This window comes from Cnephaeus nilssonii (assembly GCF_951640355.1).
Source record: "Cnephaeus nilssonii genome assembly, chromosome: 18".
NCBI classification, from domain to species: domain Eukaryota; kingdom Metazoa; phylum Chordata; class Mammalia; order Chiroptera; family Vespertilionidae; genus Cnephaeus; species Cnephaeus nilssonii.
The window spans coordinates 15,415,964-15,442,115 of NC_137089.1; the positions used below are offsets into that span (position 1 = coordinate 15,415,964).

Sequence of the window (26,152 nt, forward strand, 5' to 3'; positions counted from 1 at the left end):
TTTTCTTTCTCTGATTGGCTTATTTCACTTAGCATGATACGTAGGTCCATCCATTTTGTTGCAAAGGGTAATATTTCCTTCTTTTTTATGGCTGAGTAGTATTCCCTTGTGTAAATGTACCATAGCTTTTTTTATCCACTCATTTGCTGATGGGCACTTGGGCTGCTTCCATTCTTGGCTATTGTGTATAACACTAAGAGTATGTATTTTTAAATGTTTAAGTCAACCACACGCTATTTGTGGATGTGGCCGAGCAATTTTCCAATTTCACTTCCTGGTTTCACTTACTACTACTCTTAGCAGGTTAGTAAGGAAAAGTGCCGTATCTGTCTTGTCTGGTTCCTCCGGATTACATCCGAGACCAGGTGGTTCCAACAACTCTTGGGAGATAGTACATCTTCACCCTATCCCGGCAAGTTTCCCATTATGTTGTAGCCTGTCTACCCATACATGCTCTCTCCTTCTTTGCTCATCTTTTGGCTCAAAACCAAAAAGGACTCTGCCCTTAGGATGCAATCTCACGCTTATAGGAGTTTTTCCCTCTGAGAGATTCCAAAGGTTTTCAAACAATGAAACGTGTCAAAACAATCTAAACTCCCTCCTGGCCAGACAACCCATTAATGAGGTGAAAGCGATGGAGCAGATGTTTACCCCTTGTCTGGATGTGGAAGCAGCACTGAACGCGCAGAGACACCGGCGCAGGTGCCAGGAGTGGAAGCATTGGCTACCAAACAGAAATCCACACACAGTTCTAAAAATAGTTGCTCCCAGCGAGAAGGGTTTGCTTTGATTTAAAATACTACTTGTACAAAGGAAGACAATACCCGAGAAGGCAAATACACAGAAGGTCACACAGCTTTAGGTTCAAATCCCGATGTGGCTACTTTTTAGTTGGTGACCTTGTGCAAGATGAGTCCTTGCTCTTCGTCTCAGTTTTCTCATCTATGAAATGGGATCCCAGTGCCCCCCTGGTGTGGCGATTTTGTGAGGATCAAATTCATGTATATGAAAGTATCTGGCATCTTCCTGGGACCCTGGAGTCACTTCATGACTTGAACTGAACTGTGTCCCTTGCCAAAATTCAAATGTTAAAGGCCTACCCCCTAGTTTCTCAGAATGTGACTGTATTTGGAGATAGGGCCCTTTACAGAGTAATTATATTAAAATGAGGTCATGAGTGTGAGTCTTAATCCAGTATGACTGGGGTTCTTATAAGACAAGGAAATTTGGACATAGACACTACGTGAAGACACAGGAAGGGAGGGGAGAGACAGAGAGAGAAACATCGATGTGAGAGACACACATCGATTGGTTACCTCCCACATGTGCCCCAACCAGGGGCCGAGGATCAAGTCTGCAACCAAGGTATGTGCCCTTGACCAGAATCAAACCTGTAACCCTTCGGTATGCGGGCCGATGCTCTAACCACTGACCCAAGCCGGCCAGGGCTGATTTGGTGTTCTTTATGTCCAACCCTCCCCTACTCCCTTTCAGTTCCTGTTGGATCACATGCCTTGATCCCATGCCAGGGGTGTGAAATCCTTCACGATAATTTACTCTGAGAGATCTGCTACCTCTTGGACAACTGTGCCTTCTCACCAATACTGTTGCAATAAGTCTGACTCAACTAGAACATTTGTGGTGACATTTTAAATATTCCATATTTATAATCCCTTTGGAAAGGAATCTAGCAACATCCAAAATGCACATATGCATTTACTTTTACAACCTGCTGTCCCACGTCTAGGACTCTACCCGAGGACAGAATTTTGTGGGAGGCAGAAAAATGGCACCTCAGAGATGTCCATGTCCTAATCCCCACAACCTGTGACTACGTTACCCTCCATGCAAAGGGGACTTCACAGTGGTGATTTGATTATGCACCTTGAGACAGAGAAATAATCTTGGACTGATCAGGTGTGCGCAAGGCCACCCAGGGATCCTTAAAGTAGGGGAGAGAGGCAGAAGAGGCGACCAGAACAATGCAGTGTTCTCCACCCACCTTGCTGGCTTTGAAGACTGAGAAAGGGGACATGGAGCGAGGAATCCGTTTTGTCTCTACAAGCTAAAAAGGCAGGAAAGGGATTCCCCCTAGGGCCCCAGGGGGAACACAGCCCCGCTGACACCTTGGTTTTAGCCCAGCGAGACGAGACTCCTGGCCTCTAGAAGTATCTATAATAATAAAAGCATTAATATGCTAATTAGACCTTCTGGACACAGCCGCAGCAGGCAGGGGCCGCAGCAGAGGCGGCAGAGGCCGGGGCCAAGGCCCTTGCACGAATTTCATGCATCAGGCCTCTAGTCCTATATCATAAAAGGCTAATATGCAAATCGACCGAACGGCAGAATGACCAGTCGCTATGATGTGCACTGACCACCAGGGGGCAGACGCTCAATGCAGGAGCTGCCCCTGGTGGTCATTGTACTTCCACAGGGGGAGCGCCGCTCAGCCAGAAGCCAGGCTCACGGCTGGCAAGCGCAGCGGTGGTGGCAGGAGCCTCTCCCGCCTCCGCGGCAGCACTCAGGATGTCCAAATGCTGATGGGCCTAAACCGTCAGTCAGACATCCCCCGAGGGCTCCCAGACTGCGAGAAGGCGCAGGCTGAGCTGAGGGACCTTCCCCGCACCTCCCCGAGTGCATGAATAATAAGATTGTGATGCTTTAAGCCACTAAGTTTGTGGTAGTTAGTGCAGCAATAGGAAACCAATTCACCTTCCACAAATGTGAAATAGCATATGCATAAGGCCATCACTGTGGTCTTATTTGTAACAACTTAAAGACTGGACACAACCCAAAGAGCCATCATTAGGGACTAGCTGAACAAATACAATGGCATACTCTGCCCCTATAAATTAGAATAAGCAGTCTCTCTACCTAACATTAGCTAACTTTTAGGACATATTTTTAGTAGGAAAAAAGTATGGTACAGAACACTGTGTATAGTATTTTATCTTTTATGTAGGAAAGAAAGAGAAGTAATAATATACGTATATTCTTTTTTTCATCAAGAGAAAAATTATAAAGATAGGCTAGAAATAAATTAATAAAAACAATCACTTTGATGAGAATATATTTTAACATATAATTTTGCATCTTACATATTAAAAAGTAAAATTTAAAATAATTTAAAATAAAATTAAATGTTCATACTTGCATTTTCTATCCAGAATTTACATTCTAAAACCTTCCCTAGACTTTTACTCTGCTCCTGATGGAATTCTATCCCAGAGCAAATTAAATACCCAAGATCAAGAAACTGTTTCCTGACAGATATGTCAAAATTGCAGCTTGCTGGAGGGTTAAGATTGCACATTTCTGCTGAATTTACTGTTTTTTTGAATCATATTCTGACATTATGGATCTGACTGACAGGCTGGAATGGTACAGGACTTAAGGCAAATAATTATACAACCCATTTCATAAGGTTAGCAATAGTGCCATCTGGTGGCTATAACTTTAAAACTGCAGTATTTTCTTTTTGAAGTGTGCTCTCTTAACTGAAGAGGGGAGAAGGGGAGCAACCAGAAATGGTTGGTAGTAAGACCTTATTAACTTCTGTGTGATATCAAATTAATTCATAACACAAAATATTGATGGGTTACATTTTTTAAAATCCTCACCCAAGGGTATGTTTTTATTGCTTTTTAGAGAAAGGGGTAGGAAGAGAGAGAGAGAGAGAGAGAGAGAGAGAGAGAGAGAGAGAGAAGCATTGATCCCTTGCTTCCCATACACACCCTGACTGGGGGTCAAACCCACAAGCCCTGATGGGTAATCGAACCCGCAACCTTTTGGTGTACAGGATGAGGCTCCAAACAACCGAGCCACCCAGCCAGGATGATAGAGTACATTTTAAGAATGCATTTCAGTGGCACAAAATCCTTACTGAACCTTCATGCAACAAGATGCAATTTTGAAAAATGGATAGGGTGTCCCCCAAATGTTTACACACACTGAATAATTATAAAGGCAGTGTTTATTAAAATACATGTCCTTTTCAAAATCGACCTATCAGCTATTAAAGTGTGTTTACATTTGGGGGGGGGGGACACCCTGTATTTTAGTGTCTATTTTCATAGTTTGTATAATCCATATTATAAAAATGCAGCCAGCTTCAGTTTAAACAAAGAAAAACAAACAAACAAACAAACAAACAAACAAACAGCCAGGATGATTTATAAGACTATACCTGATTATTTGGGTTTCTAAAAGTAAAATGATAGAAACAACTAGCATGTCTCAGGAGGGTCTAAAGCCATTGAATAAAATGCACCTAATTTGGTTTCATCCTTCCTGAACTAGTACTGGCAAATGAATGAGATTATTTATCTACCCAATTCTTATAAAAAATACGAGATTCTCTCTCTCTCTCTCTTTTTTAAGTGATGACTACTTACATATTAAATTGAACTACAGAACTGATACTGCCCTGGCCAGTGTTGCTAAGTGGTTAGAGTGCTGGCCAGTGCACCAAAGGGTTATGGGTTCAATTTCCAGTCAAGAGCACATACCTGGGTTACAGGTTCATCCCTGGCCCTGGTCAGGGAGCGTGTGGGAGGTGCAACCAATCTATGTGTCTCTCTCACATAGATATTTCTCTCTCTCCCCCGCCTTCCCTCCCTTCTACTCTCGTTTTAAAAATAAATGGGAAAAATATTCTCAGGTGAGGATTAACAAAACAAAACAAAACAAAACAAAACAAAACAAAACAAAACAAAAAGAACTGAGACAATTTGGGGCAAAAATAACTTTGGTTAATTGTCATAAAAATACTATTTGGAGAAGTGTTTCCATTGCACCAACACCCAACTTGTTATGAGACAAATTAATTCAATTCAAAAAGTAGTTGTTGAGACCTACTACGTGCCCTGACTACGCTGATTCGGGCACTGGGAGGAAAAGTGGAGGTGGATGCCGAAGATACAGAGAAGCTTCCCGAAGTTAACTGGAGAGTTTGCATTTAGCCATCAGATTAGAAAATGGGCTAATAGTGGTGTTAAGGGTGGGACCTGTGGCTAAAGGAAATGTCTAGAGGTCCCAAGGATGACGAAGAAATAACCTGAAGGAAGAGAAGCAGTCATGAAGGTGAGCAAAAGGGAGAACAAAAATAGACATGCAGGCCCTAACTGGTTTGGCTCAGTGGATAGAGCGTCGGCCTGTGGACTCAAGGGTCCCAGGTTCGATTCTGGTCAAGGGCATGTACCTTGGTTGCGGGCACATCCCCAGTAGGGAGTGCAGGAGGCAGCTGATCAATGTTTCTCTCATTGATGTTTCTAATTCTCTATCCCTCTCCCTTCTTCCTTGTAAAAAAATCAATAAAATGTATTTTTAAAAAAACAGGCATGCAGGAAGAATGGTTAGGGAGGAGGAACAGTTGTGGACACTCACGCGCAACTTTCTCATAAGCAAAAGAGAGCTTGCAGGTGTTTTACCTCACTCTTTCGCGAATGCAGAGTCATAAGGGCATTACCATCTCTCCTGGCATCCGCGATCACCTTGGCCGCAGACCTGCTCATCACGTGCACGATGTACAGGGGGCAGTTGACGGCGCTGGCGATGGTGATGGCTCTCAGCGTGGCCTCCGCCTCCACGGCCTCTGGGCGGCACAGCTCGTGGCCCTCGGGGCCTGTGATCCCCAAAGCCAACATCTTCTTTGCTCCCTAAAAAGGCAGCAGGAACATACGCATGTGCAAGGAAGGTTTACTGATAACAAACGCCGTTGTTGTGTTGGGAGAGAAACACACCAGCAGGCTTTTAGGTCTGTTAGGGAGGGGTGTGTGTGCGACGTATGCGCGTGCATTTGGTAAAAATAAATTTAATGCTCTGATATGCTACTTTTCATATGCATATTTCACAATCAAATTATTTTGCTAGAAAAAGTGAAAAAGATATGAGATTAGTTCTAATCATTCTTTGAAAAGCAGTGTTTATATTTAAGACTTATTGGTTCAGAACAAACAAAAATATGCTAATCCCCAACATTAGATCCTTGTTGAAATAACTCATGGTATTATATTATGTAGTTAATTATACTTTTAAAAAATATATTTTTATTGATTTCAGAGAGTCAGGGAGAGCAAGAGCGAGAGCAAGAGAAAGAGAGAGAGAGGGAGAGAAACATCAATGATGAGAGAGAATCATTGACCGGCTGCTTCTTGCATGCCCCCTACTGGGAATCAATCCCAAAACCCAGGCATATGCCCTGACCGGGAATCAAACCGTGACCTCTGGGTTCAAAGGTCCACACTCAACCACTGAGCCACACTGGCTGGGCTGATTCTACTTGTTACTGAAGCAGTCTTCACTGCCCTCTCCCCGCTGCCCTCTCTCCCCACACAAACTGGATGATATAGGATCAGGTATTTCCCTCTCCAAACTGCTACCTCTTCCTTACCAAAAAGGCAGGAGGTCAAGACCGTGTGTGGGGAAATGGCTTGCCCTGTGCCCCACAGCTAGGAAGTGGGAGAGTCAGGTGTAAACCTCGGTCTGTGTGAGTTTACAGCTCACGCTTTCCTCCCATTACCCTGCGCGGCCGCCTGGCCACCGGGCCTGCATCTCACTGACTTTCATGAGAACTGAGCCTGGGGTAGAGAGAAAAATCAGCTAATATGAAGGGTAGAAGACAGCTCTTTAAATCTTGCAGGAGGTGCACCCTGCAGGCAATAATAATGAACCAAGGTGAGAAATAAATACCATCTATATTTCCTCCAGAGCACTTTTTAATACCAGTTTCTGAAAAGAGTGAAACTTTAAACAGCTACCTCATACCCTGCTTACGTCATCAGATTAAGCTCGTGTCCACACCTTGGCATTCTGAAGCAGCAGCCTGAGCTACTGAAAAGAATAAACAAACAAACAAACAAATGAAAAGGCTGGGCTACACAGAGAAAAATATTGGTGCTTTTATAGTAACACATGTTTGAGATCTAATATAATAGCTCGTTTGAGAAAGGAAAATCCTTACTCAAATGCATATAATACCTGAGTAAAATTCAGAGCAGAGACTCAAGTAAACAACATCGAGTGTTTCTAAACCTCAGAAAATTAGTTTCTTCCAATGCACTGCATGCGTTTCCCTCCTTGGGGCCAATGTCTTCGCCTGGCATTGCGGCCGGTGTCATCACTGTGGAAGCTTCGGGATGCAGTTCTTACCTCGGCGATCAGGTCTCCGTTTTCCGCGTGGACCTGAGCAATCGCTCCGATTTCCTTGCACCGAGAGAAGGCCGCGTACAGCTCCGCGTCCCTTACCATGTACACGTCTTTATAGGCCATAAACATCTTGAAGGAGTTCACACCTTTATCTTGGGTAAGGATTTTCATTTCTTCTTTCACCTAAAAGGAAACAACAAGAAAACGTCACTGTTTAATTTTTTTAAAAATATATTTTTATTGACTTCAGAGAGGAAGGGAGAAGGAGAGATAGAAAAATCAATAATGAGGAAGAATCATTGATCGGCTGCCTCCTGCTCGCCTCCTACTGGGGATCAAGCCCACAACCCAGGCATGGGCCCTGACTGGGAATCCAACCATGACCTCCTGGTTCATGGGCCGAGGCTCAACCACTGAGCCACATCAGCTGGGTGTCACTGTTTAATTTAAAGATAATTTCAATACTTTCCAGAACATTGCATCTGGAGAAGAAGTAAGTAAAATAACAGTTTAATTACAGAAAAAAAACAAAAAACGGCAATTAAGGCCTTGATCTTTCCCCCACATTAGACTCCCTTTCATGTGCTGTGATGATACTTTTAAGTCATGGAAGCGTTTATAGTTTTCTCCAAAGTGCTTCATTTGTAACTTGGAAATAAATTTGCAGCATCCATCTCCCAATATGAGGACACCAACCCTGCCAAGACCTTGATCTCAGACTTCTAGTCTCCAGAACTATCCTATATAATAAAAGGCTAATATGCAAATAGACCGAGTGGCAGAACAACCAAACAACCGAACCACCGGTCGCTATGATGTGCACTGACCACCACGGGGCGCGTGTGGAATATAGTGGGCGTTGGCCACGGTGGGATGGTGGAGCAGGTGAGCGGGGGCGCCAGACCGAGGCGGGGTGCCGGTCGCTGTCATCAGGGCGAGCCTCTGGTAGTTACTGAAATTCTTTGCTCCTGTGTGCCGTGGTCCTGCCTGGCGCTCACACCTGCTGCTGGCACCAGCCCTAGAGCCACCGCTTGCACCTGTTGCTGGCACCTGGCACTGGCCCCGATCACTCAGTGCCGTCAGCGGGTGTGAGCAGTGGCTGCGGGCCCCGATTTCCCCTGAGGGCTTCTCCACCTCCCCCTGCTCCTGAGGGGCGATCAGGGCAGCAGCCGCCACTCACACCCACTGACAGCACTGGCCCCGCTCGCACCAGCTGCTGGCACCAGCCCCAATCGCTTTGCACTGTCAGCAGGTGAGAGCGGGGCCGGCACTGTCAGCACATTGAAGCAACAGCAGCGAGAGTGGGGTTGAAGACAGACAGGGGACCAGGGCTGCGGCGCCGAGGATGGGCCAAGACCCACCCTTATGCCCACCGCAGCCTCGCGGCCCAAAGTTCGAGGTGCATGAATTCATGCACTGGGCCCCTAGTCTATAATAATAAAAGCATAATATGCAAATTGACCAAATGACTGAACAGCAGAACAACTATCCAGATGACCTTCCTGATGACCATGCTATGACACGCACTGGCACCAGGCCAGCCAAGGCAGGTGCGATGTGATTGGTTGGGGGCCCCTGCCATTGCCCCACAATCACCCTGCAGAGGGAGGCCCAGGCCACCTGGCTGGCAGCGTTGTGGTGGGTGGGCAGGGCCTCCCTCTAGGGGCCCCATAATCAATCGCCCCACAGAGGGAGGCCCAGGCCAGCCAAATGATCGCACCCCATGCCTGTCACCTGCAGAGGGAGGCAACCGGTGGTGGGTTCCACCACTCGGTCTATTTGCATATTAGCCTTTTATTATATAGGATAGTTCTGGAGACTAGAAGTCTGAGATCAACGTCTTGGCAGGGTTGGCGTCCTCATATTGGGAGATGGATGCTGCAAATTCATTTCCAAGTTACAAATGAAGTACTTTGGAGAAAACTATAAACGCTTCCATGACTTAAAAGTACTGTCACAGTATCCTGATCGCCCCTCAGGAGCAGGGGAAGGTGGAGAAGCCCTCAGGGGCAATCACAGCGCCGCACAGATGGCAAGCAGTGTCAGCGGCGGTGGTGGGGTCAGCTGCCGGCAGACGGGGGAAGGAAAGCTCCGTAAGGCCCTGATCGCCGGCCAGACCTAGGGAACCTACCCGAGGGGTCCCAGATTGTGAGAAGGTGCAGAACGGTCTGAGGGACACCCCCACCCCTGTGCATGAATTTCGTGCACCGGGCCTCTCGTAAGAAAATAAATATCTGTTGTGTAAAACCCCCTTTGTTTGTGGTACTTTGTTACAGCCACATAGCAAACTGACACATGTACGGAACAAAATCTGTGTTTTAACAATATTCACCAGGTAACCATTGGCATATGAAGGGGTGAGAAGCACTGGTAAGGGTGAACATCATCACTTTTGCTCCAATAACGTAAGAGGAGAGGAAAGGGGGAAGGGAGAGAGGGCAGGAGAACCTAAAAGCGAAAGAGATCAGATGCATCGCTTAGAATGGCATTTTTGGAGAAAAATTAACTTTAGCTGTGAACTATGAACCTTGCTATTACATTTGCTGATCTACCTGTTAAAAACGGATTGCTTGTTTTATATTAACTTGGTGTCTAAAGCCCAATTTTTAGGGGGAGGTGGGGGCCAAGTTACCTGGTAACGTCAAATAACGTCAGCCCTGTGACCCCTTTCTGGCAAAAAGATTCCTGAATTAAGTCCAACGTGGAAAAAACGTGTTGTTGATTTAAATCACAAGTAAACATTTCTTCTCAGGTACACACACAAGTTTATATGGGGAGAAATGGACACATTTTAACATCCCTCAAAACTGGTTTCCTAATCCGAACCAGGTTGTCGTTTCTGCCACAGCCTTAGAAGATGTGGAAGGCTGGTTTAAGCTCCGTCATGATACGATCTGACCAGCTGGTGAGATTAGCACAGCTTTGCAGAAAGGGCACCGGTTAGGGGACAGCTGGGAGGAGGCCCGGAAAACATTCCCGTCTGCTCTCCTTTCTCTTTCCAGTGCACAAGAGTGGTGGTGGCTGGGGGTGGGGCGGGGGGGGGAGGTTAATGTGGGAATGGAGGCATCCCGTTTTAAATGGGAATTTCCTTGGTTTATTTCCATAAATTAACCAGTTCTGATTAAAGTTCAGGTCTGTGGAAAAATACTATTTAAAGGAGTCTGGAAACGCTGAATTGGAGGAAAAGAGAGACCAGTACTTTTTGTTGGATATTTTTTCCATTAATTTTTAGAGAGAGTGGAAGAGAGAGGTAGAGAGAGAGAGAGAGAGAGAGAGAGAGAGAGAGATCAATTACTTGCCCTCTGCATGTTCCCTGACCGGGCTGGGGGTCAAACCCAAACCTGCACAGCCAGGTACATCCCTGGGCCCTTTACCGGGAATTGAACCTTGAGACCCTTCACTGTGCAGGCTGACGCTCTAACCACTGAACTACCGGGCAGGGTGGGAGACCAGTCCTTTTTAAAATTACATGTCATGAACTAAACATTAGGAAAGGCTATTGTGAATTATTATGAAGGATTTTTGCTATCATCTCTATACGATTTTTTTAAATTTTAGTTTTGGAGATTGACAATAACTTCACAGGAATCAAACTTCAAAAGGCGCAAAAGAGCAGGCAATGAAACGTCTTCCCTCCGATTCTTCCCTCCGCCAGCCATCCACCAGTTTCTCGATCTTGCGCAGAGCCAGGACTAGGGAGCTGACAAGAAGCTGGCCCCCCTGGGCGGCTCACCTGGTCGCTCCACCAGGTCACGGCCACGTGCAGGCTGTAGTCGCAGCAGACCGTGGGATCCGCCCAGCTTCGCCAGGTCTCGAAGGCTTTGACGAGGGAGCTGCCTTTCTGAGGAATGGCAAAATCGATGATCATGGTGGTGCCTCCCGCCAGGGCCGCCTGCAAGCACAAGAGGGTTCCAACAGGTGAGACATCCATTTTCTGCCCAAGTCATTTATCTCCCTGAACAACGTGCATTTGCAAGCACTTGGGCAAACTTGACGGGTCCGGGAAATGGCACAAGAGTGCTCCCTTTAAAAGGCACAGAGGGACAGAGACAGACTTCCCATAAATTCAAGTCTGAAGTATTAAAACTGCTGGAGTGGAACCTTGGCGCTCTTGCTTCCAGGCATTGTCCTCGGTTTGGCTCAAATAAGCGCTTACAAAAATTAAATAAATAGATAGGACTGCTGGAGTTGCTCCTGTCAAAAGCATGGCAGGTCTGATGAAATGAAAATGGCTTTGATCCAAAGAAAACAGGAAGACTATAAAGATAAACCAAAATGGAGAAGTGGAGAAGATTCATTTTTTTTTCCCCTCTAGAAAACTGTCTTCATCGTGGCAAAATCCCGTTTTATTAGAGTCAATCTTGGTGAATTGTATCTCCACCTACCCTGGGATCCATGCAGAATCCTTGGAGACTCAACATGGTTCCCACCCCACCTTCATTCATCACCTCCTGGTGACCCCTCCATCTTTCCTTTATTCCTGTCTCTCCCCTCTAATCCTTCCCCTGCCTCTGGTCTTAGTTCAGACGCTTCTCATCCCCTTCCTATCTTTATGTCTCCAGGTTAGCTCCCACTCACTCCAATACGAACCCTTCATTGCAACTGGAGGGATGTTCCAAAGTACAGATATCACCACGTGGCTCTGAAGCTTAAAACTGAATACTTCTCACTGACTCTGGAATAAAGTTTAATCTTCTGAGCATGGTCCACAGGGCCCTGCAAGATCTGCCTCAACGCTCATATTCTCCTTGGCATATACATTACATTACATTACATTACATTACATTACATTACATTACATTACACAAATATTCAGAACAGCATTATCCATAGTAGGAAGAAGTGAAAAACACCCAAATGTCCATAAGCTGATGAATGGGTGAACAAAATGTGGTATATTAATACATTGGAATATTATTTGGCCATAAAAAATGAATTTCTGATACACACCTCAACATGAATGAACCTTGAAGACATTAAGCTACGTGAAAGAAGCCAGTCACAAAAGATCACATATTATATGATTCCATTTATATGAAATATCCTTAAGAGGCAAATCCCCAGTGATAGGAAGTGGAATGGTGGTTGCTTGGGGCTGGAGGAGTTGGGGAGAATCAGGTGATAGCAAAAGTGTTTCTTTTGGGGATGATAAAAATGTTTACAATCGTGGTGCACAGTCTGTGAATATATTTAAAAACATTAAAACATACACTTTAAATGGCTGAATTGTATTGTCTATTAATTACATCTTAATAAAACTGTTACCAAAACAACAAAAACCACCTACCACATGGGATCCATTAATTACACAGAGTGAGGAGGTGGCAGGATACACAACTAATCAAAGGTTCTGCCCTCAGGGTGGTTATAGTCTTGGTGGGGAGATGGGATATGAAGAAATAATTATAATAAAATATTCAGATTGTGATTACAGGTAGCACATGTACTCCTATAATAAACAGCAGTACAGAAATGGTTAAAGGGAGCTAAGCTCCCTAGGAGAGGCCGGGGAAAAGACAGTGGTACGAATACATGTACGCACTATAGGAATTAGTCCAGACTGTGGGTGGTCTTCTTAGAAGACTGAACATGTGACGGTCAAAGGCCCGTTTTACTAAAACTACAGCAGACAGCTTCCTGGGGCTACAACTGGAAGGCTCCTGAATAGAGATGTGTCGCACATGCCCCACCTCCCTAACTAACTAGGAGCAGGACAGGGAGGGTGGGAGCGGCCAGCTGCCTTGTTTTGGTTTCTTCTCGTTCTGTGTCTCCTCTCCACTCTTCCTTCCTCTCTCACTCTCACACAGGAACGAATATAGAGAAACTGTCAGGGCCAGTGTGGATGAGTGGATGAACCCGCCTTTTTCCAAACCACTGGGACATTAGCCACCGGCCACAGGGATCTCGGCTGCTCCCCGGGGTCTCGGTGAACAGCTGTCAGGCCCCGTCTGGCCCCAACCTCCTCTGGGACCTCTTTCTTCCTCTTCTGGTCCTTCTGGTCACCCAGGGTCCTTTGGTTGCCCAAAGGTACCCCAAATCCCTGAATCTTATTTCAAGATCTGAAATGTCCCCTTCTTTACACAGGGCAGAGGAGCCACGTGGCAGAGCTGCAGGTCTGTAATCCCAAGTAGAGTGGACCCCCCAGGGGCGGGGGGAAGGAGACCTTCTCCTCTCAAGACTCACTTGCCTCTCAAAGAGCCACTTGTTTACGTAAATACCCGGTTCTGGGTTAAGCATCTCAGACTCATCAGCTCATTTAAGTGAGCCTCACTACAGCCCCAGAGGTAGGGATTGCTTTCCGATTTGACAGTTGAGGATACGGAGGCTCAGAGATGTCAAGTGACTCTCCAAGGTCACCCAGCTGGTAAATTCTCATTGGCGACATGGAAGAAGATACAATTTAGAGCAGGAGGGCGTACGTTCAGCCTGCTCCTGGCCTCAGCCGCATGCTGATCATGCCCCCTTCTCCGGCCTTCCAGCCAGCGGGACCTGCTTTCCAGCCTGTCGCCCCGGGTCATTAAGTGAATCATCGCTTGGAGAGAAGCAGGGGTTGGCAAAATCAATCAGGCATTTAGGAAACCAAAAGCCAAACAAAACAAATCCCGTCAAACTGTGAATTATAAATTCACAAATGAAATGCAGTTTTGTTGTTGTTGTTACTCCTCACCTTAGGATATTTTCCCATTAATTTTTAGAGAGAGTGGAAAGGGGGTAAGGTGGGGGAGAAAGACAGAGAGAGAGAGAGAGCGCGCAAAAGGTCAATGTGAGAGAGACACATCGATTAGTTGCCTCCTGCAGGCCTGACCAGGGCCAGGGATCAAACCCGCAACCTAGGTACATGCCCTTGACTGGGAATAAAACCTGATGCGCTAACCACTGAACCACACCAACCAGGGCTGAAATGCAATTTTATTAAGCTTATGTGATGCTCATCAGTGTGACAATCACTAATGAAATAACGTTCCCCTAAAAGACTTATAAGGAAGGACCCATAGTAGAGCTTTTTTGCCTTCACACAACTATTACTCATGGGGTAATCAGCTTTATCCAGCAAACCAGTTGGTTAGAACACTGCAGTCCCTGTCCTGGCTGGTGTTGCTCAGCGGTTAGAGTGTTGGCCCAATCACCAAAGGGTTGCAGGTTCAATTCCTGGCCCTGGTCAGGGCACATGCAAGAGGCAACCAATTCAAGTGTCTCTCTCACATCAATGTTGATCTCGCTCTCTCTCTCTCTCTCTCTCTCTCTCTCTCTCTCTCTCCCTCCCTCCCTCCTTCCCTTTTCTTCCACTTCCTCCTCCCTCCTTCCCTTCCACTCTCTCTAAAAATCAATGGAAAAAGTATCCTTGGGTGAGGATTAACAACAAAAATAAAAGAACACCACAGTTCCAGCCCACCTTAGATATTTTCATTATTTGTTTAGTTTCTTTCAACATCAGCTGCTTCTAGAGTCACTTCACAAAATGTCCCTTCAACTTTACCGAACATTGAAGAATGAGGAGCGCTTAGAGGAGGGAGAAGCAGTAAAGGCTGAAATTTTATTTCATATTTCTATGTAAAACCTAATTGTTTCCTTTGTTTTCACTGCGGATCGACTCCACTCCCCTTTTATTTGTAGTTAGCCAAACAAAATGCATTTACCTTTTCTAATCTGGGCTCATAAATCAATCCTTTCAGCTCCTAATTACCTTGGCTGTTCTCCCTTGAAAACCTTCCCGTTTATCTAAGAAGCTTCTTTTGCTAGGAAGACAGCTTGTGCCGTCTCAGGTGCAAATGTGATAGAACATAAATTGAGATAAACTCTAAGCAACAGTGGGGTCATAATTTTACATAACACAAGATTTTACTTAAGAATGTATTTGGTTGTAAATCATTATTGAAAGCATCCCAAGCATTTCCTTCCTCGCTGCCCCCCCCCCGCCCCCCCCCCCCCCCCCCCGTCTCCTTTTCATTTCTAAGCTCATCCTGAAACAAGTGATTTTGTTTCACTAAAATCAATCACAGGACTTGCTCAATCCAAGTAAAACAAAAAGAAGTTCCAGCAGTGCCTCTGGGCTGTAGGGAGAAGAACGCTGGCTGGATTAGCAGCTTTCTCGGCGTCACTGAGACGTACGGAAACAAGCCCCCATTTGTGTTTCAAATCCAGAAGCACATTGGGCTTTGCGCAGCTGTCCTCCGCATTGCCTCTCCATGCTCGCCTCCTGGTCTCCCAGCTGTGAAATATTAATCCGTCCCACTGTGCAAACCAGACTTAGGAGTCACCCTTGAACTTTACCTTTCTTCTTCCTTCCACCCCCAAATCCAATCCATCAGCAATACCCCCTCCCTCAGGCTGCCTCCTGCGTATTCCACGAGTCTCTTTACTCCTTGCATGGCCACCTCCACTGCCCAGTGCCGTCTTTGCCTTCCGACTGGACTAGTGGCCTCTGCAATGTCCCCTTGTCCCCAGCCATGCTGGCCACTTCCAATCTTGCATTGGCTTTTCTTTGCTCTTGGGATGAAGACAATTATTAGACATCCCATAGGGTCCCTGCGTGACCTGAACTTGAGCTAGCTCCTCAGCTTTGTATGGAGTCACTCCCCTCCCAGCTCCTTCACCCCACTCCAGGGACACTGCCTCTCCTTCTCTTGGGAGAGCTCTGAGCTCCTCTCTGTCTCAGAGAGAGATGTCACGCAGCCCCTGCTCTACTATTAGTCCAGTGAAGCTTAACCCTAGCATCTTCTAGGGAACTTTCATACCAGCCCCCTGAGATTCTGACTCAACGGATGTCGCTTCATCTCTGTATGCCGTGTGCCCATCACATTAATATTCTTTAGATCTCTAAGGGAGAAAGGGAGGAAGGGACCAAGGAATTTCCCACCAAAGCTATGAGTAGGAGTAATTATGATGATTCACCTTTACAACAGCAAAGTGGAAAGGTGGTGTAATTGCATGTGAATCTGAGAGTTCACGTCTCAAAAACAGTGCTGTCCCTGGCCGTGTAGTTGCCTGGATCCTTCTATGAAAATGTTAACATGGAATGGAGACTCTGAGCACATCTGAAAGCTGAATGCTCAGCTTGTCCAACGCCCGTTGCCTGATCAGTGTTAGCTAAGACTTTTAAAACAGCAGAACTATAGTCTATCCTACCTAATAATAGACAAATATGCAAATTGACCACACCTTCGCTACGCCCAAGCCACGCCTACCAGCCAAGCCCACCAACCAATCAGGATGAGTATGCAAATTACCCCAACAAAGATGGCAGCTAATTTGCATATCAAGACAGCGTAGAAAGAAGCCAAGAGCTGCAGAAGGGAGCAAAGCTGCGGAGAAGCAAGCAAGCCAGGGGAAGGAGAAGGGAGGAGCGGAGGCGGGGCCAGGGGCGAAGGAAGGAGAGCGGGGCGGGCTGGCGGAGAAGGCGGGCCGGGGGACAAGGGAGGAGCGGAGGCGGGGCCGGGGGACAAGGGAGGAGAGCGGGGCGGAGAAGGCAGGCCGGGGGACAAGGGAGGAGAGCAGGCGGGGCGGGGTAGAGTGCAGCAGGAAACCCTATTGCAGGATTTTTCCTGCAACGGGAACGCTAGTTTCTACATAATTTCGAATAATTTCTTCTTTCAAAGAAGATTACCTTTTATTTCATGTTAAGCTATTTTTTAAGGTCTTTGCTTTTTAGCTGAGAACAGACCCATAGTGTTCAGGAACTCGGGACTGCCACTAGAACAGGCACCTTCTCTATTGGACAAATGGAACATAACTGACACGTTGCAGTGTCCTCCTGGATTAGCTACTTCACATATGAAAAGAAAAGTCCGAAGGGGCGAGGCGTCGGCTCTGGGTAATTACTGAAGCTCACTTAGAAAATAACCTGCTAAAAATACAATTTGGTGCCCGGCTGGTGTGGCTCAGTGGTTGGGCATCAACCTATGAACCAGGAGGTCGTGGTTCGATTCCCAGTCAAGGTACATACCTGGGTTGTGGGCTCGATCCTCAATAGGGGGCATGCAGGAGGCAGCCGATCAATGATGCTCTATCATCATTGGTGTTTCTGTTTCTCTCTCTCTCCCTCTCCTTTCCTCTCTGAAATCAATAAAAACATATTAAACACACACACACACACACACACACACACACACACACACAATTTGGTGATGCCAGCCACTGTGACTGGCACCTCCACAAAAGGGAAAATGCTAGACCTCAAGTATTGACTCAAAAATAGTCAATCACCAAAGTTAAGTCTGCAAGACCAAGATACTGCATATACTTTACTAGTGGCCCGATGCAGGAATGAAGATTCGTGCAAGAATGGGCCGCTTTGCTCTGGCCGGAGCAGCCTTTCTGCCTTCCCACGCTTCCCAGAGGCCCGGAGCGGCTGGGGTGGTATGGAGCACCTGTGTCATCGCCACGACGCAAGTGTCCTGCCCCATCCCGGCCACTCAGCGCCTATGTATGCAAATTAACCTGCCGTCTTTGTTGGGTTAATTTGCATACTCACTCCTGATTGGCTGGTGGACGTTGCAAAGGTACAGTCAATTAGCATGTTACTCTTTTATTAGGTAGATTATTAAGGCCAGGTAAAACTGCAGCTCCATATGCTCTAGCTGCCTGTCACTGAGAACAAAGACCATGGTTTTCACCTCAATCACCCCAACCACAGTGCCTAACACTTAGAGGCACTGTTCCCCAGAAACATTTGTCGACTGAATTAACGGGACCTAACCATCCACTTGGAAAATCCTTAGTTTAGGGCCACTCTGTATTAGAGGGCAGTGACAGGGCCCGGAAGTGTCACCAATGGGGAGGATTGACTCCTCAGCGGAGACTAGAAGGTTGGCCACACCTAAACAGCCCTTGTTTCAAAAGGTGATATCTCCCATCGATTCTCCTAAAGGCCCATTTGACTTTCCTAAAAGTCATTTGTTTCCTATAAGGTCTTTCTCCCCCAACCCTTTCCCCTCTAAGGATTGTATGTAAAGCCTCAAATTCTCACTGCCTCCTTGAGTCACATTTTTCTATAAACTTCATGGACCCGAATTTTAAAAGTCAGTCTTCTCTCTTGCTAATTTCTTTTGTCAGTTTAATTTGCAACCTTAATAACGAAACCTAAGAGGTTATAGAAAAAGTTTCTCCTCCCTGACAGCAGCATCGTGAAAACCTTAATCTCTGCACTACTTCTGGGTGACATTGGAAACCTGCCTTCCAGACAAATGAAGGAGGAAACGGTGGAATTGAAAACGGTAGAGACCTCAAGCATGGAAGCTGAAAGAAGGCAAGTCCTAGATTCTGTCAAGTTCAATTCATATCACATCCTCAGTAGGGCCAAAGCCCTACTCAACACTGAGCAGTTTCAAATTAATATTTGAGGTATTTTTTTCTTCTTCTAATTCATAGTGTAAAGATTAACTTTGTAATCAATAAAGAACCACCCAAGGAAATCGTACAATTATAAACTCAGAGCTGGAGTATACAAGTAGCACAATAAGAATGTTCAAAGCTCAGCCTCACCAGCAATCAAAGAAATGTTCACTTAAAAACATTAAGAAATTCTGTTTTTCCTGTTACATTGACATGGATTTTTTTTTTTTAAAGTTAGTATTCACAGGTAGCTAGGATGCAGTGAGAAGTATAATGTACCATTCATGGGAGCAGAAATTAAAAGCAATCTGGATATATGTATTCAATTCTTTCAGATGTTATCTAATACTCACTGGCCCAGTCATTTCTCTCTGAGGGGTGATTTCTACGTCCATCATTAAGAATCTGAGTAATGATTCACATCACAGTACGCACAAGCAAAAACAAAAACAAAAAACAAAAACTGGAAACCACCAAAATGTCCAGCCCTGAAAAGAAGAGAATGAAGCTGCTAACAGTTTGGGAAACAGGATAAAACGTGGGGGTGAGGGACTTGGAGGGAAGGATAAATTTGGTTTGGAACATGCTGAGTTTGAGGTGCTTATGGGACACCAGGTTGTGGCATCTTCAGAAAGGCAGGAATGAAGGCCTGGTGCATGGGCGATATGGAGACCAGACTCGACTTGGAGAGGATAACCAGGTCACGAAAACCATGTTCTTCAGTGAGAGTTAAGGTCACTGAAGAACGTGATTTATGGACGAGGCTGACTCCAAAGAGTATGTACCAGTAGAGGGGAAATTGTTTATATCCCCCACTCCCCCCACAAGAAAACAACCTGAAAGGACAGAAAACGAAATGTTAAAATTAGAGGTGATTTAAATATTTGTACTCTTTGTACTCTTTTCCTTTAAAAAACACACACAACACAGCAGTTTATACACTCAATCTATATATGTTGAGCAACTATAATGCTCCAGACTTTTCCTAAGGGCTGAATGATGAGTATATATTGTTTTTTGGTAGTTTTAAAAAAGTGTTTTTTAATCTTTATTGTTGCAAGTATTATATATATCCCCCTTTCGCCCCCATTGACCCCTTCTAGTCTGCACCTGCCCTTAAAAATATATTTTTTTTAATTGAAGTTGTTCTTCTAACGGTTAGAATCTAACCAATCGTTTTACAGATAAGGAAATGTTGACAGCCCTGAGAGAGGAAGTGACTTGCTCAAGGTCACACAGTCAGCCCACCGAGCCTCGAAGCCCAGCCTGGAGCGCCAGCAAGCACCAGAAAAGGAGATCTGGTTTGCAACCAAGTTTCTTGAGCACAGCTCTCCCACAAGGTGAGGAAGTGCTATAAATACCACCATCAGTGTGTGCTTAATCATATACCTTCCCCTGCCTTATTGTAGCTAATCTTCTTGATGGCATTTTACCAAAAAGTTTCAGAGCAAAGTATAATTTTCTTTCTTGATAATTTTGAGGACTTTTTGTCCTTTACAAAAAAAAAAAAAAAAAAGTGTTCTGGGTGTTTTCCCAATTAAAAAAAAAATTCTTCCTCCAACTATGGATGCTGCCAGGTTTTTAATACAAGTCCGCCCACTCCAAGCTGCATCCATATCTGAATATAAGTATATATATCTGAAAACTGGCTGAGCTCTTATCACAGGATATAGTAAAAAATAAAGTCATAATTCCTTCAAGATTATCCAATTCACAATATTCATTGGAACAAAAATCCCATTGTCTTTCCTCACAGATATTAAATTATTAAAAGACCACCAGATATCGAGTATAGACCCAACAAAAATGAAATATGATTTCTTTAAAATGGAACATTATTTCCATTAGTTATATCAGCTAGAAAGCTTTTACATTTAATTAAATAAATTAATTATAGCCTTTAAACCAACCTCTCACATGAATTAGATTTACAAAATATGTAGCCTCTGGTTGACCTATATTTCATTTTTTAAATTGGGCCCACTCACAATCCAGTAATCAATAAATAGAATACCACAAATAGTATCCCTATTGGTCTGATATTATAAATGATCAGCTTGGTGGATGCAAAAAGCAAATAGTTATTGATCTATTGGTCTAGTCTTTTGCAACCCATCTCCTGAAGGCATTGTGGATAAAAGGCCTTTTTGTATTTATCTTTATTGTTGACAGTATTACAGATACTTTCAAAAATAAAAATAAAAAATAAGCCTGGCCAGTATGGCTCAGTGGTTGAGCATCGACCTATGAGCCAGGAGGTCAAAGTTCAATTCCCAGTCAGGCCACATGCCCGGGTTTCGGGCTAGATCCCCAGTGTGGGGCATGCAAGAGGCAGCCAATCAATGATTCTCTCTCATCATTGATGTTCTATCTCTCTCTCCCTCTCTCTTCCTCTCTGAAATCAATAAAAATATATTTATAAACAATAAAAGGGGAAAGATCATTTGGAACTTGACTTGTCAAGGACAAATTGTGTCTCCAAGACAAAATTTGAATCCAACTGTTCTTTTATAAACTAGTGAATTTTTCTTATGAATAAAAGGTCTCTGTTTGTGTCTGTGTATGTTATACATTAAGTTGTAAATGTAAGATAATTTACTACCTCTTATTAGTATTGTTAAAATTAATTTTAAGGCAAAAGTTTTATAAGATTTGGTATTCTAAAATTCTCAGAAATATAGAAACTAACTCAAATTCTTTTCAAGTTCATGTGATCTAAGATTAATCTTTAGTAAATAAAAGTTACTTTGTTGGTTTATATAAAACAGACATGTCTTGTCTGGCTGGTGTGGCTCAGTGGTTGAGCATCGACCTATGAACCAGGAGGTTACAGTTCGATTCCTGGTCAGGGCACATGCCCAGCTTGTGGGTTTCATCCCCCCGGTGTGGGGCATGCAGGAGGCCGCTGACAATGATTCTCTCTCATCATTGATGTTTCTGTCTCTCTCTCCCTCTCCCTTCTCCTCTGAAATCAATAAAAATATGTTAAAAAACAAACCAGACATGTCTTTATTTTACCTGGGCCTACAAAAAATAATCATTAATCACTGAACATAGGTTTACCTGCTTTGGGCTTATGTGATGTATTTGCTAATAAAATCTGTGTTTCTGGAGGTTATAAAATATCTTCATAAATCTGCCAATTTAAAGAGTACTAATTGCATACTTCTTATTTTCATTAGAAACAGGTTTCAAGGGTTTAAGTCTCAGTATATGCAGGAATTACTTTATGGTGTTCCAGAAGGGCTCCTGTAATACCTAAAAAGATTTGTCGCCCTGGCTGGTTTGGCTCAGTGGATAGAGCATCGGCCTACGGACTGAAGGATCCATGTTTGATTCTGGTCAAGGACACATGCCCGGGTTGTGGGCTTGATCCCCAATGGGGGGCGTGTAGGAGGCAGCGGATCAATGATTCTCTCTCATCATTGATGTTTCTATCTCTCTCCCTCTCTCCCTTCCTCTCTGAAACCAACAAAAATATATTAAAAAAAAAGATTTGTCTTTTATGTTAACTTGCATGGGGGGCATTGTAAAATAAGTGATGAAAAACGTCTGGGGTGTACTGTATGGGTAAACCAGGGTTGTGAATTAAATGAATAGTTGGGGCTATGGGAAACCCAAGAGGTCAGCCTGGTTCTTCCCTACTCCCTGACAACCCCCCCTTTTTGGGTTTTTGCACTCCTTCATCCATCATAATGAGTTTAAGTTTGGACTTACATTAAATGAAGGAAGTATGGGCTGACATTACAGAAAGAAGACATCTTACACCATTGCCAAGATTTGATAAAGTCACTTCAAGAAAATGCCCATTGGTAACTGCTTCCTTTCACAGCTGGCTCCCAGGAGGCAAAGACTTTAAAGATCACTGACTGTGTCACCTGGAGATTTTGTTCATTCAAAAGACACTCTCCAACCTCCATGAAAGGAACCTCATCAGGCACCTAACCAGGAATGAACATCTACCCCTCTCTCTGACACTCACCTCCACCTACAACGGACATCAAAGACTCCTCTCAGAGGAGAAGTGCTGAAATATGAGGTGGACAGCTATTCCAAGACTTGGACAAAGACCGTACACCTTTGAACTGATAATTTTTTTCTTTTTTCTTTTTTTTTTTTTTTTGAGAGAGAGAGAGAGAGGGGAAGGGAGAGGGAGAAAGAGAGAGAAGCATCAATGTTAGAGCGAAACATTGATTGGCTGCCTCCTGCACACCCCCCACAGGGGATTGAGCCTGCAACCCAGGCACGTGCCCTGACTGGGAATCTAACCATGACTTCCTTGTTCATAGGTCAATGCTCAACCATTGAGCCATGACGGCCGGGCCCCTCCTTAATTTTAAATGCATAAAAGAAACTGCAAAACTGTCATCCTCTGAAGCATTTGAGATCTTGCTTCCTGACAATTGTCACCAGTTTGGCTCAAATAAACTCTTATAAAAATTCTCTAGCCCGGCCAGTGTGACTCAGTGGTTGAGTATTGAGCTATGAACCAGGAGGTCACAGTTCGATTCCTGGTCAGGGCACATACCTGGGTTTCGGCCTTGATCCCCAGCAGGGGGCATGCAGGAGGCAGCAGATCAATGATTCTCATGATTGATGTTTCTCTCTCTCTCTCCTCCCTTCCTCTCTGAAATGCATAAAAATATATTTTTAAAAATTCTCTATAGGTTGAACACTTCTTATATCAACAGCATGAAATATTTTTATCTTATCTCTCTCTGTATTTCAGGTTCCCATTTCTGTACCCTTGGACATGATGTGGCTATTAATGCATATCGAAACGTCTCACAACCCTGATCCCTGTGATGTGCGTTTTGATAACCTTCACTTCCTCCGCACTGGGAAGGTGAAGGCTACTGTGTTTCTTAAGGATGACTTTATTCTATTTTTGAGAAAAACCATCTCACATTAAGCATGCAACTTTATACAGGCTTTTCATTCATTAAATGCCACTCTGATATATCAAAACCGTAGATATTATTTCAGCGAGCATATCAGAAAGGAAGGGAGCCTAGTAGGTAAAATCTCTAGCGATGGCAGGCAGTCCTGACTTTGAAGAGCCACTCGGTCACTTATGAGGTGTGTGACCTTAGGCAAGTGACTTAGGTTTCAATTTCCTCCATTGTGAAAAATTGGAAATGGCGCCGGGGACTGTTGGAAGAGAATGCACAGCTTGCCACGGTGTCTGGCACATAGTTAAGTGCTTCGTAAAATAAATGTCCCTTATCAGTATTAATAAGATGTTTTTCAAGTTTAATATATATAATGCAACCAGCATTTACAAAAGACTTATTCATCCCTATTCCCCAAATCAGAAACCCCCACAATACTGCCTTGGGAATTACCGTGAAGACTAGGAAATAGGACAGAATGGCTCTATACTGCCTTCCTCTCAGAATGAGGGCCAGTATTCTAATGCTCCTGTTTGCATTTACTCTCCTGGTTCCCTCTGATGGCACCTCAGCTGTTCCTGGGGGTGATTACCTCCTGGGATCCAAACAACCACTTTTGAAGTCGACTTCTGTAGCTTAGCCCCTTTGTGAGTCCAGTTTAATATTCAGCAGGAATTCAGTCTTTGCTAAATCTCTGACCTTAACATCACTCACCACGTTGTTTTCCGCTTAAGATCCTAAGCTGGCGAAGAACGTGTTTCTGTTTAATGTTTTGACAACCTTTGAGTGTACAAAGGCCTGGAGAATCACCTGGCCCCTAAGTCCTTTCAGCTGTTGGCAACACACTATAGTCCGTTGCCATGACCTGCCTCCTCACGATGGGGCTGTAAAACTGTTCATGCTTGGAATCCCCGAATGGCCAAGGAACAGAGGGAAACTAAGAATCACCTCCTAGGGCCTGGGGCACTGGCCGGTGCTCTTGGGAAAGGGAAGGAATGTCCCTCCCCCATAGCATTCCAACCCCTCTTCTTGGCTGCCTCCTCTGGAACCCTAATGAGAGAAAGGGAAGCGGCGAGGGGGAGTGATGCTGGTGGGCCTGGCAAACCCATGGTCAGAAACAGCAGCTCCCACCGGGACAATGGGGGTGTCATGGAATGCCCTGCCACCCACAAAGCCCTTCGTTAATGACGAGTCTAGGCCAGTGGTCGGCAAACTCGTTAGTCAACAGAGCCAAAAATCAACAGTACAACGATTGAAATTTCTTTTGAGAGCCAAATTTTTAAACTTAAACTTCTTCTAACGCCACTTCTTCAAAATAGACTCGCCCAGGCCGTGGTATTTTGTGGAAGAGACACACTCAAGGGGCCAAAGAGCCGCATGCGGCTCGTGAGCCGAAGTTTGCCGACCACTGGTCACATGCGAGCCACGTGTGGCTTTTTGGCCCCTTGAGTGTGGCTCTTCCACAAAATACCACGGCCTGGGCGAGTCTATTTTGAAGAAGTGGCGTTAGAAGAAGTTGTTTAAAAAATTTGGCTCTCAAAAGAAATTTCAATCGTTGTACTGTTGATTTTTGGCTCTGTTGACTAATGAGTTTGCCGACCACTGGTCTAGGATAACAAAAAGTATTTGTACGATAACTGAAAACAGGTTACAAAATTGTTGTTGTTAAAACTCACCAGAGGGTATTTTTCCATTTTAGAGAGAGTGGAAGGGAGGGGGAGAGACAGAGAGAGAGAAAAACATCGATGTGAGAGAGACACATTGATGGGTTGCCTCCCGCACATGCCCCAGTTGAGGCCAGGGACTGAGCCTGTAACCAAGATACATGCCCTTGTTTGGAATTGAAACCAAGACCCTTCAGTCCACAGGCCCATGTTCTATCCACTAAGCCAAACTGGCCAGGGCCAGGTTACAAAATTTTAAATACACGTACTTACCCACACACATATAATCTCGGTTATGTTGAGTAAAAAGCATAAAGGCAATACACCAAAACGTTGGTTGTCATGTGGGAGATTCTAGGTAATCTTTGCATTTTTCTATTACTTTTCCAACTTTTTATCTTTTGTATCGCCTATCATTTGGTATCTGAGAATCTTACCTAAAATATAAAAATCAGTTCATGAAAATTTGGCAAAGCCTTGGGCGATGTGGTTAGATCATCAGCCCTCTCACGTAAAGCTTGCAGGTTTGATTTCTAGGCAAGGGCATGTACCTAGATTGCAGGTTTGATCCTCAGCCCTGGGCCCGGGCCTGGTCCGGGCTGCAGAAGACACCAATTGATGTCTCTCTCTCTCTCTCTCTCTCTCTCTCTTTCTCTCTTCCCTCCACTCTTTCTAAAAATCAATGAAAAAAAGATCCTCAGGTGAGAATTAACAACAAAAAATTTGGCAAATTTCATTTTTTAGCAAAAGGGAAATATAAATGTTCAGTTTTCAAAACAAACAATGACCTGTCTTACAAAAGACTTTGTCCATTGCCCACATGATGAAGGCTGACAATTAGTAACTAGGAGGAAGGCTTCCTTCCAAATGTTGATGTGAGCAGCCTGTCCCAGAGCCCTTTCTCTGGGTCAAATCACGCTTTTTTTCTATCAAATGCTCGGCTCAATCATGGATGCTTGGGGCAGGTGAAGAGGGGGAGGTGTAAAGAGAGTAAAACTGTTAGAAATCAGTAGGGTCAACAAACCACTGGTCAGGCTTTGGAAGCCTGAACAGCCTGTACTTGGGACTAAATAGCCCTATTTCTTTCACACTCAAAGCATCGCCCTCGGGAAAACCTCA

The 26,152-nt window shown here is 44.7% G+C and overlaps 1 protein-coding gene across 1 annotated transcript in view; it reads right to left on the minus strand.

Annotated features, from left to right (window-relative positions):
• Positions 1-26,152, minus strand: part of DPYS (dihydropyrimidinase) — a gene marked incomplete at both ends in the record, with an annotated part of 70,835 nt that overhangs the window by 43,168 nt on the left and 1,515 nt on the right. Inside the window, 3 exons of the mRNA XM_079796505.1 lie at positions 5,468-5,657; positions 7,150-7,329; positions 10,880-11,038. Coding sequence (XP_079652631.1) covers positions 5,468-5,657; positions 7,150-7,329; positions 10,880-11,038 — 529 coding nt within the window. The remainder of the gene's footprint in view (positions 1-5,467; positions 5,658-7,149; positions 7,330-10,879; positions 11,039-26,152) is intronic.